Source organism: Anguilla rostrata, chromosome 10, assembly GCF_018555375.3.
Source record: "Anguilla rostrata isolate EN2019 chromosome 10, ASM1855537v3, whole genome shotgun sequence".
In the NCBI taxonomy this organism is placed as follows: domain Eukaryota; kingdom Metazoa; phylum Chordata; class Actinopteri; order Anguilliformes; family Anguillidae; genus Anguilla; species Anguilla rostrata.
In genome coordinates, this window is record NC_057942.1 from 36,394,677 (window position 1) to 36,406,686 (window position 12,010).

The window sequence follows — 12,010 nt, forward strand, 5'->3', positions numbered from 1 at the left end:
GAACATTTCACGCTCACCGATCTTATGAAACAGATAAAAGATGACTCAGCAGTTTCATTCTTGGGAGGGTGCACAAAGTACTGAAATCAGCAGAGTAAATAATTGTGACACATCTCTTCGGGGGGGGAAAAAAATTTGTTCTCAAACAAACTTTTTCTCAGAGAAACTGTAATAGCACAAAAGAATATAATTTACCTATTTCTGAAATGTACAATATAGCTCATTACCTGCATTCTTTATTTTTTATAGCCTTTTTTTATTGTCTTTGCCAAGGATGTTAATAATACATCTGAGTCACTGTCAGTGGGGAATATTTTGGATCACACACCACTTTTTGGGATTACTTATCTTGACTCAAAGCACTGACGAACAGCAGGTCTGTCACATGCTCACGCTGTACAAGTCTACGCTATCTGTGGTAACTTTTAAAACATGTACCATAGCAGCCAACCAGCTGCTGTATAAAACTGGGTATATTTGTAGAATTTGAAGTGGTTTACTTTTCAAAGGTGGTCCTTTTCTGTCCCCCTTTCATAAGCGTACTGACATTATGCAACATATGCAGAATTTATCTATGCACTTCATCTGCATAACTGTCAGGATCAGACAGCACGCACAGCCAGCAGGACTCCATGAAAACTGCGCCGTCAGCACAAATCGGAAGAAGCTGAAGAAGGCTACTTCACTCCTGCGGCTACTGAAGATGTAGCACAGTGCGGAGCGATTAAAAACCCCTCCGGTATCCTTTCATCCCGCATTCATGCATTTAAATGGAAGTGGTAATGCCGCCTGTGCAAACCGATCGGCCTGCTTTACACTGCATTCGTTTACATTGTCTTCGTAAATCCACACAAACTGTCATCAAAGACAGACAGAGAGAGAATAATTTTTGTATTTCTCATTCACTGTGTGGCACTGTTATTACATAGACTGTTCTGATAGTGTGTTATGATATTATCCAGCTTCAGTTTATGAGTTTCATAAGACAGAAATACATTTTGATTCCCCAATGGGAAATGCTTGATACACACAGTAGGAATCTCAGAGAGAAAATAAAAGTCAGCTGCAGATTAAAATGTACATAAAAGCTACATAATACATGAAACTGTTTATAAATAAGTGTTAGCGCTTTCTTGACTGAGAAATGTTGTAAACAAAAAATGAATGAATAATGAAAATAAAAAAACAATCTTTAAATTGAGGTTGTTGCAGCTTACCCAAAGGACAGTGTAAACCATACAATGGCAAGTTTAATAGTGTTGTCTTTCACTGGGTAGTTGAAGCATTTCAGAAAGGTCAACCAAATCTGGAAAGAGAGAGAAAGTATATATTTTGGAGCTGAAGTACCATTTTTAAAAGTTCCCACCCCTCCACAAAACATAAAAATCACATTGACATGTAGGTGTCTATACCTCAATATTGTTATTTTACTGATCCGTGACAAATATCTTCATTGTGATCAGAGCTTTGGTTTCAGTTTCATTGCAAGTCATCCCTAGTGCAAGTATACAAACCCCCAGCATACGCCCGCTGACTGCACCGCAGAGCTTTAATTTGTGAGGACCGTGTTCACACCTACCCCGTGAAGTTCGGCCTTCACTCGGAAGAGCACTTTCGAGACGGGGTTGCCCGTCTCAGACTTCATCTCCACCAGCTCGTCTATTTGCTTCGGGATCTTGATTCTGTTCACCTGCGCAATGGGACAATCGGCTTTTTAAACTCATGGCATGGCTTTGTTAATTAATTTATTTATTTATTTCAATTGATTTTGCTAGCCTTCAATCTATTGCATCCACTCCACGAGAAAAAAACAGGTTTGCAGTTTTTTTCTCTCTTTTTTTTCTCACAGAGAGCCCGACAGTTAATAAGCTTCACATTTTAATATGAAGACAGGGCCCGGATAGCTGTGGCAATCTGTGTGCTCATACAGCTTTGATCTCCACTTTAACCACTCACCCCTGCCTTAGCCTACACGATTTAGCTTATGCATGCGAATACCTTAAACGCTTTTCACAGTACACACAGTTGCGGTTTTAACATGAGTGGTGTTAAGCCGCTTTAGCCCTAAAAGTTAAAAAAAAAAAAAAAATTCCACGTTGACTCACCGTGAACACTTTCTCTGGCTGCCCACGCGCTCGCATATTGGTGTCGTGGATCTGCTTGAGGATCATCCAGGCCTCGTCGTGCTTCCCCACCTGACGGGAAAAGCGGAGGCGTTCGCGGGATTAGCCGCTGGCGAAAAGCGCGGCTCGTGACATCCATGCTCGTCACGCATTCTCACGCTCGAGATAAACCGAGATGACAGAGCAGTGGAGTCACGACAAGCACGAGCCATTACAAGAGTGATTCTCTCCAGTATTCTGTGGACAGGGGTGCGTCTGCACTGCAGCATAGTGCATAAGTGTTCCCTTGCGTTTTTGAGTCTTGTGTGAAAAGCCAGGGGGCCATTGCGATTTAATTAACTTGTTTTTCTTCAAGGTAAAACAGCAAGATGATCCGTGGTAATTTATGGAGCATAAAAGACAGGCTGTTGTTTTTCTTTTGTGTTTCCATCAATAATAATAATAATGTGCAAGTTACCTGAATTGCTAAATTAAATGTGCACTGAGAAGGAACACTTCATTAGTTATATTCTGTCTCTCAATAGCGCAGAGTGGCTTTGTGAGACTAATAATCACTTCATAACTCTGAGCTACATTAAAGCCATTGCATATTAATACTCTTCCAATTTGATGAGTACCATAGCCTCTTCTTTCTTATTTTATGTTTGATCGAGTGTAGGGCATGAAGTATAATAACAGCAGTAAGATTACAAAAAACTGTTTATACCAAATAAACCAAGTGAGGGTAGATAAGTGCATAATTACCTGCTTGAATTTGCAAATGAAGTGCTGAATGACAATGAGAAATAGCATAGGCTACCCTGACTGTGTGCCACCAGGGTTGACCAGCCCTAGTGCAGAATACTGCAGTATTCCTCTACCCACCAGTCCTGTGTTTCCATGTTTGTGTTTACCTCGAGGTAGAAGCGGGGACTCTCGGGTATGAAGGTGAGCGCCACCACCGCGCAGACGCAGGGCAGGGCGCAGACCACCACAAACACCCTCCAGCTGTGGAACTGATACGCCGACCCCATGCTGAAACTCCACCCTGCGCGGGAGAGAGAGACGCGCGGCACCGGTCACCGGACGGAACTCAACTGCTGCAGCACATGCTAAGAGTTTTTATTATTTTATTTTTAGTCACTGACGCAGGGGAAAATGTGAACATTTAGCCTAGCGCAGCGTTTATTGACGACGACAATGTTATTTACTCAACATATATTGGAGTTAGCATTTTTTTTTTGCTATAATTTAGAGGACCTCATCAGAAGTCCTTGAATTTCTCGTATAATGCAGATAATGCTCTCTGTCTTTCACCAATGGCAGGAAATGTCATCAGTCAATCCAGCATGTCAATATTTTTCCATTGACTTTAAAGCAGCAACTGCCGGGAAACTGGGAGATATATGGCTTGGCCTGCTCAATGGTGACTTTGGGGACCGTTTCTTGTGTAAAGACAAAAGACCGGGACTCACTGAATGTCACATGGGGGAACCGTTTTTACTTATCTCTGAAATCTTTTCATCTGAGAAAATTCTGTCAATGTGGAATACTGGGGGGAGCTCTGAAACATATGCTTGATAAAGGGACAGCCAACTCCCTAGCCAGCCGTGAAGAGCCTGCTTCCACTGTAAAGAGACCCAGTTGATATATCTTGCTGTTCCAACAGATGGTCTAACCGACCAATATTTTCCATTGACAGCATTTACTGCACTCAATCACTGTACCTCCATACCTTACGGTGACCTCCCCCCCACCCCCCTCGTAAAGTATCTGTCCCCGATTCGTCCATTGGGCCCTCGTGGCGCAGTAGCAGTAATCAGTCCTAGCTCTAGTGGGGTTGGGTTAGAAAAACAAGATTATATGGGATGGCACAAGATAATAAGACGTAATCTGCCCCAGGTCATTGCCAAGAGTCCCTTATTTAGTTTGTGTTAGTCTAATATATGTTTTACACTAACACACATTTACCCATGTTCTTGGTGTGGTAGATTATGGTTAATGCAGTCGCCTAATCTCTGGTGAGAACAGCTCCCACAGGGAAAGGCCTGGGAGCAATCAGAGAGGGATGCTTTGCACAAGCCTCTCACTCGCCTCTTAAGCGAAGCTACCCCTTTTCCCATTACGGGGACTGTGGAGGCACTCGCGGCCCAGTCAAAGAAAATAACAGCTATTATCAAACCTGCCCGCCTTTCATTTTCAGGATTCATGAAGAGGAGGGGAGCCCGCAGTTGTTCTGCTGCAAGGTGTCTGATTGTTATCAAGCAGTTTTATGAGGGCCGTTTCTCTCTCTCTCTCTTTCTCTTTCCCTCTCTCTCTCTCTCTCCCCCTCTCTCTCTCTCGCTCTCTCTCCCTCTTCCTTTCTCTCTCTCTCCCTCCCTTTCCCCCTCTCTCTCTCCCTCCCTCTCCCTCTCTCTCTCTTCCTCCCTCTCCCTCTCTCTCTCTCTCTCTCGTGAGAGAGAAGAACTTCTTAGCTGCATTCCCATTCCCGCCTAAAAAATTAATTGCACTGTCAGAGCTGCAGAACATGGAGTAAGGGGCGCTTTAATTGAATGTGTTTTCAGACAGAACGGCACCGTGGCTTCCCCAAGACTTGCCCCCCTCCCCATCCAATCCCATCAGCACCCCCGTGTCGAGAAAGCCTCCCCCATCGCCCGTGGCGCATTGCACAACGAGCAGTGGTGGTATCACGGGGAGAACCCCCCCCCCCCCATCGGCATCAGACTCTCATCAGGGTCTACCCAGAATGCACTGCAGGGGGGTGAGGGAACTGCAAGGGGCTCGGTTCGGGGAACAAACCCAGGCCTACATGAGAATGACCGAGAGGCATTACCCAAAAATATTAGCTGTGTCACAAATCACATGCCGATTCCTAAACCCAGCTGTTTCTTGTACTGTCTGAGGTAAGCTTTTGCAGTCACTGTGTGTACATATACTGTATATTGGCATGTCAAACTGAGTCTTGTAGGATCAGCAGGTTTTTGTGGTTTTCTTTCAATCAGCAGGTAATATAGGATTTTTATTGGGCTTGGAAACAAGGTAAGTGGACTCTATTCAAGCAGTTACTTAAATTAGCAGCTTTGAGCTGATACACACCAAAACCAAGCAAACACTGCCTCTCCAAGACTGAAGTCTGACTCACCTGCTGTACATGTGTATAGAGTTTAAATCATAATTATAAGGTAGGTTGCAAGATTACTGTTTTGCCAGCATTAGCAAGCAATGATATTTCCGAGCCTATATCAAAGCTCTACAGAACAGATGACACAAATGCTAACCTCAGCAACCTAGCCTGACATTATTGATGGTCGTCTGAGTGTGCCAAGCTTGTCATGAGGTTGGGCGGTGTCCCTGTGTCACCAGTAGGGGGAGATGTGAGCACAGAGGATAAAACGGGCCCAACAGGCTGCAGCTTTGAGACTCTGGAGGATACAGGAGGTGAATTTAAACCACACTGGAGTGGATCACCACCTGTTTCTTCACTCTATAAAAAGACCTTCCCATACTGTGTCTGTTTTTCCTCATCTGTATTGATTTTCTTTGCACCACACTGAAAAATCACTTTCTGGAGCAGAACGAGGGGTGTTAAACCCAATTCCTGGTGGACTAACGGCATGCTGTTTTTTTCTCAGAAAATGCCCTGGACTTAAGTGTCTCAGTCAGTTAATTAGATCTGCATTATTACACCAAAAGGTATCGCTACAGTGAAAATCTACAGCCCAAAAAACAGCTTTGTGTTCAGATTTCCACCTGGAAAAAACTGTACAAATAAGAAACTGAGCTGAATGACAGGGCTAATTAAACCTCTACAAGTCGAGGTTGGACCAAAACCTGGGTTACGGGCAGCCTTCCAGTCTGACTCCACAAGCGTAGAGTAATGCAGAGCTAATAAAAGTCAATGAATATAAATGGCTACAGTGCTATAGTGAGACGCAATTAAGAGTTCCCTTTCTCATTCCAGCTCTACGATTTGAACGTAACATTTCATTTTAATTAGCCGGGCTTTCAGACTAAGGCAAACTGTAATGATCGCTTCCTGCTGGTGAGGGGGGGTTGTGTGTGGGGGGGTCCCGTCCTTTTAGGGTCCTGCCGCATGCCGGACCTGTGGCTGCACTGACCACAGCAGAATTCTTTAAACAGGGCTCCCAGTACCACCGCTATAAGACCAGAGTGTGTAATTACCGGTTAAAACCGGTCATTAAAACAGTTTTCATACCTCAGCACATCAAAACGTCTTCCTCATTATCATTCAGAAGAGCTGCTTACTGTACTCAATGGCTCACATAAATAGCTGCCCCACATTAAACCAAGGAGGACTTGAATGGTGTGGAAGAGGTGGTAAATCCTTGAAAATGGATGTTTCGTTCACGACAAATTCTTTTCCAGCTCACATGTTCCCTCACAAAAATGAACTGCTGTCAAGAAATTCTGCTCCACACCTAACTGACAGCCAGCCACTAGGGGCTGCTGTTCAGAACTTCTTTATTTGAAATATGCTTTTCATTCATGTTTCAATTTGTTGTCTCCCTCGTTTCATTATGGATAAAATGTCACTGTTTCTGAATACCTTGCTGAAATGTGTTCAGATTCATGAGAAACCACAAAAACTAGAGAGAGAAAACAATAAACCTGTTTTTATATTACACCAGTAAAAATGTAAGCCAAACGTAATTCTACTTGGACTGAAATAAAACCATCTTCAGCTTTTAGTGAATTTATCATCACACAATAAAGAGTCTTCCTGACTCCTCTGCTGCAGATTAAATGCGAATCAAAGAGAAAACAGTCCGCTCGTCTCCCACCTCCTCATCTTTCTCAGTAACAGGATGGCACGTATCGATGTGGGAGAAGCCGCCATTTTAAATGTACCCTCCCGCTGTCTGCTTCTTACCGTTGAAACCTCGCTTCACTCCCCTGCTTTTGCGTGTGGTGTCCTCACAGAATAATGCTCACTATACAATGATGTCGGGGAGAGGGGGATTACTACTGCATTAAGGAGCTCTTTAGATCAAATACGTGAGATTCCAAGGAAGCCTCGTAATATTTTCCATTATAATATTTTCCATTAAGCATTCAAGAGTCAGTCTTGGGCTACAGTCTGACTTCAAAGGCTGAGAGAGCTATCATAGGCAGTAGAAATGGCAGTGTGGGTGGACCCTAATTTTAGACCAGAAAAATGATGCATTAAATGATGGTTTGATGTTCAGGAAACAATAGAAATCACTGAATACTCCAAACAGACAAGAAGCACACAGTACCCGTACAGGCTGCGTTGTATTGTCGGTGATTGCCAAACAATATGGTAAATGCATAACAATTAGCATTTTCTTTATCTTTGAGAAGCAGCTCCACTGAGAGGGCACCCTGATTGATTGAGCTGTGGATGAGCTGGGGCAGGAGGTGATGGGATAGGTTTCTTCCACACGCACATAGAGGGGCACTGTGGTAGAGGCTGCTGCAGGGGGTTATGGGATAGGTTTCTTCCACACACACATAGAGGGGCACTGTGGTAGAGGCTGCTGCAGGGTGTTATGAGATAGGTTTCTTCCTCACGCACATCGAGGGGCACTGTGGTAGAGGCTGCTGCAGGGGGTGATGGGATAGGCTTCTTCCTCTCGCACAATCAGGGTATCTGTGGTAGTGGCTGCTGCAGCACTTGAACCCAGAGAATCGATGTGCCACTGGGAATGGTTGGACTGAGGCCAAAGAGTAGACCTGCAGTGGAGTGGGGACGGGGGGGGGGTCAGACGGGGGGGTGCAGACCCTGGAGGGGGGCACACCCTGGAGGCAGAATCTGTCAGTGGCTCTGGAGAAAAGATCATGTCTGAGATCATTAAGCCTCCAGCTAGAGACAGAATCTCCCATCTGAGTTCCCACAACCACAGATGCATATCATTTCCTAGCGAGGTAATAGCTCCCGTGTATTCAAACCAGGCTAAAACCTAGTACATGGCTGGACTGAACTGGCCGACGTCACAGACATTCGCATTTGCAGGGCTGGCCCCGCTGTTGCTGTCCAGCCAAAAAGCAAAACAGACAGACTTGTTTCAGGAGCACGAGTGATGTACCCACAGACCAAGGGTGCTTTGAAATTTGAGATAAAACTCTGAGGTGCTGGAGAGGTCTTACTGGCCCCAGTGTGTGGCTGGGAACTGTCCCTGTCGTTCAGATGGCCCAAGGGGGTGGGGTGGGGGGGGACGTTACCGCTGGACGGACGCAGCAGGATCTTCGCATTCTTCACAGGAAGGAGGATGCAGCTCGAGTAATTGGCTCTTTTGCGGCGGAGTAGCTGGGAGCCCCAGAGGGCTCCATTGAAAATCTCATTACGCGGATTATGTGTATAATTGAAGGAGAGCGCGGCGGACGGTGAAACGCGCGAGCCTTCGCCGGGCCTGTCCGCCGAGCCCTCGGTCTCAGCCCACTGATTCAGACCCTCCGCTGCCACAAAGCAGGCGTATAAATAACAACAGCGCTCTTTCAACCTGCGAAGAGAGCTTTCCGGAAACTGGCCACGAGTCATCCTCTCTTCCCACACATTCCCTGGAGACAGAAACGCGGCAAAGTCTATTACACCGCCTGGCTGTTAATAGAAAAAAAAACCCTGTTAAAACTAATCAATTGACCTCAATTACCGGCCCAGGTGGCTGATGACGGGAAAAGAAAAGGCGTGAGCTTGTTTTATGACGGCCTCCCGTCCAGGGCTTTTCAATTTTGTAGGCTTTTAAGCAAAATCAATGGGTGCTACGCGAACTCCCCCCCCTCCCCTTTTGTAAGAGGTAGTAAATTAGGTGCGTCTTCCACACAAAGCTGAGCTCAGTTTCAGTTATGCAGGGAACAGAGAAGCAGGTATGTGAAAAGTGCTTACTTCAGTAGAGCAGAGCAACTGTGCAAGCTGAATGAAAAACATAAAGCTGCTAAAAGCAATGTGCTTAGTCCACAAACTTTATTAGACAGAATTAGCTTTTGCTGCCGTGTCAATTTCATACTGACAGCGAAAATGTAGAAGGAGGAGTCAGTTTGTGTTCTTTGTGTGCTATTTCCCAAGTTCAGATGTTATACTGTACTTATGTGGGCAGTACCTAGACTGCTTCCTCCCTTGAAGTCACCACTGCCCCTTTAAGGTAATCTGAAAATCTGAGAGAAGCTTTCACTACAAAGCCGACGCCTCTTCATTAAGAGTCTCGTGAGCTCCACCCATCGGCTCCGCCCAAAAGAGCAGCGTGAATTTTGCAGTTGCCACACTTGTCTATCCACATGAATACGGGGGCGCCCCCTGCTGGTCCGGGCGTGGGCAGCAGTCTTATGTCACGCACGCCGAAGTTCACGGTCCCCCCCTGACAACGGGCCATTCATAAATCACAAGCCATGCCGGATTTGTTTTGCGAGGCAAGGAGAAAAACCTAATTACGCTCGATCTGGGGCGCCACGGAAAGGTGTATGTGCCCAGCGCAGCGACTTCCACGCGCTACTATTACGAGGGGTTTTTTTTTTTCCCCCGGCTTTATTGATGAGGCCAGCTTATTTCCTGCTCCGCGTGTGATAAATCTCCACCGCCGCTCTCCCAGAAGCACGGCTTCATCCTTTAAATATCCTCGTCCTCAGCTCGCATTAATCATTTGACCCGGACCCCTCGGCCGTCCGCAGCCACTTACAGAAATGAAATGGCGCAGGGGCCTACGGACAGCGACGCCCGGCCCCAGCTCACACACGACAACCTGCTTTCATTTCTCAACCCGAACCGAGGTCAAGTGCTGGAAATCTTTCTTCGGCATCACTTTATGTGGCTCCAGTGCATGCCTTTCGCCAGGGAGCTGTGCGATGTTCAGATTTTATATGTTTCCCAGTCAGTTATTTGTTAACATACCGTATTTACCATAGATATAGCAATGTCCCATCAGGATCTCAACCACAGCAACCTTTCAATTTTACCATTTTACTACTACTACAAAAAAAGCCCTCAAAAGTATACATCCTCATTCAGAGCAGCAGTCAGCATAACCTAACACAGGTCTGTATTCATCTGAATATACGAACGTGCAATATACAAGTGAAATCATATATTCTCAGTCATCAGTTTGACATGAGTCTGCTGAAATTGATTGTGAGGTGATTGCAAAATCTTACATTGACACATAACTGTTTTTAGATTTTAGGTAGATTACTTTTTATGTCTGCATATCTATTGGATAATGGATGAAAACAGGTTTTAAAGCAGCTGATTGTAATGATGTGGGAGGAGCCACGGGCAGAGAATGTGAGCAGGGGATTGTGGGTACTGGCTCTCACCGTAGTGCGGGATGATGGCCCAGGCCATCGCGGAGGCGTAGATGCCCCCGATCATCCAGAACATGCAGAGCCAGCTCAGGTGTTCCCCCCTCTTCTCCCTCGCCAGCGTCTCCGCAAAGAAGGAGAACACGATGGGCACGGCTCCTCCGATCCTGCAGGGGGCGATCAACACGAGACAGGCTTACAGCAGTGAGCGTCACACATCGCTTTCCAGTGGAGATAAAACACGAACCACGGTCTGGGACATGGTAGGATGTGCACAGTAATCCAGAATCGTGTCACACAGTGTGATTCAGGACAAGGGATATGGAAAGGATTACCCGGCTGATGCTTTCAACAGCGCCGCGGTGAATTGAATGAGTCTGACTGGAGGCATTTCGGTTAAGCGTTTTGATCAAGGTGACCCAAGCCAAGACTGAAAGCCAGAATCCTCAGTCATGATTCTCGAGTACGCCCACCCGTCTCCGAGATTTATGTTCGTTAAACTTTTCCTGACGACAGTTGGAAATCTTCTTTAGTCACTGCCGCGGAGGGCTAATGACGCTTGAAGTAGCGAAAGCACAAAGCGCTCGTGATATAAAATGCAAATCTTTCCTGGCAGCTGAGTCTTCGTTTGCGGCAGAAGAAAGAGCATTGAGAGGACTGCGATGAAGACCAGCTACAAATACTGCGGTGCGGCCTGATGTCAGGGGATGCACACACTTGTTCCCAGGGGGTGCTGGAGCCTATCCCAGCGGGCATTGGGCGAGAGGCAGGAATACACCCTGGGCAGGCCACCAATCTATCGCAGGGCACACACACCATTCACTCACCATTCATTCACTCACACACTCCTACCTATGGGCAATTTAGAGTGTCCAATTAGCACTACCTGCATGTCTTGTCCCACAAAAGAGTTCAGCATTGCAATGCTCAACATTTGCCAAACAGCCTGGGATCGCCCTTTAAAATGATGTGTTTCAGCTCATTACCTTCCTGGGCTTTGATATTTGCATTACTATTCAAACAATCTGTGCAACGCCCAGTCCATTCTGCATGCATCAGTATATATTCCCCTGACATTTCAAAAAGTTGATATTTTTGTGACCAATTGCCCATGTCCTGCCTGTGACATTTACTAAAATTTCCCAAAAATACAAAAAGTTTTAGTCTCATACACAGGCCAGTAGATAAGTATTTCCTGTATGCCAGTTGTTACTCATGGTGCCTGTCTGGTGTGAGAGATGCATTCTGGGACATTCTTTCAGTAAGAACAATAATTATGATGGCATGTACATGTATGTGCAGTTCACAAGAGAATTACTGCAATCAGTCAGTAACAACAGGAGTGACATCTATGTATTAGTTCCCTCCTTCGTCTATCAATTTTCAGAAGACGTGGGGCAAGAAACGAGTCAGAAAATCTGTTTTTCCGACTCAAGGTTTAACTTGCTTTAAAGAATCTTTCAGCAGAACAAGGCGCTTCATCCAACCAAGCAGGCTTTAAACAACTTCCCCATGCTCATACCCAATATATGTTATACACATACATACAGTACACGTACACATACACATGCATTTATACACATATTGCCACTCATTACCACTGTGGAAAAAATAATAAATAAAACATTCCATTTCCA

General features: G+C 45.6%; 1 protein-coding gene across 1 annotated transcript in view; it reads right to left on the reverse strand.

The window, feature by feature from the left end:
- sv2ca (synaptic vesicle glycoprotein 2Ca) overlaps positions 1–12,010 on the reverse strand; it is a 45,703-nt gene that overhangs the window by 5,946 nt on the left and 27,747 nt on the right. The window contains exons 4-8 of the mRNA XM_064296785.1: positions 10,389–10,540; positions 3,017–3,150; positions 2,106–2,195; positions 1,580–1,690; positions 1,218–1,306 (exon numbers count right to left, since the gene is read on the reverse strand). Of these exons, the coding sequence (XP_064152855.1) occupies positions 1,218–1,306; positions 1,580–1,690; positions 2,106–2,195; positions 3,017–3,150; positions 10,389–10,540 (576 nt within the window). The remainder of the gene's footprint in view (positions 1–1,217; positions 1,307–1,579; positions 1,691–2,105; positions 2,196–3,016; positions 3,151–10,388; positions 10,541–12,010) is intronic.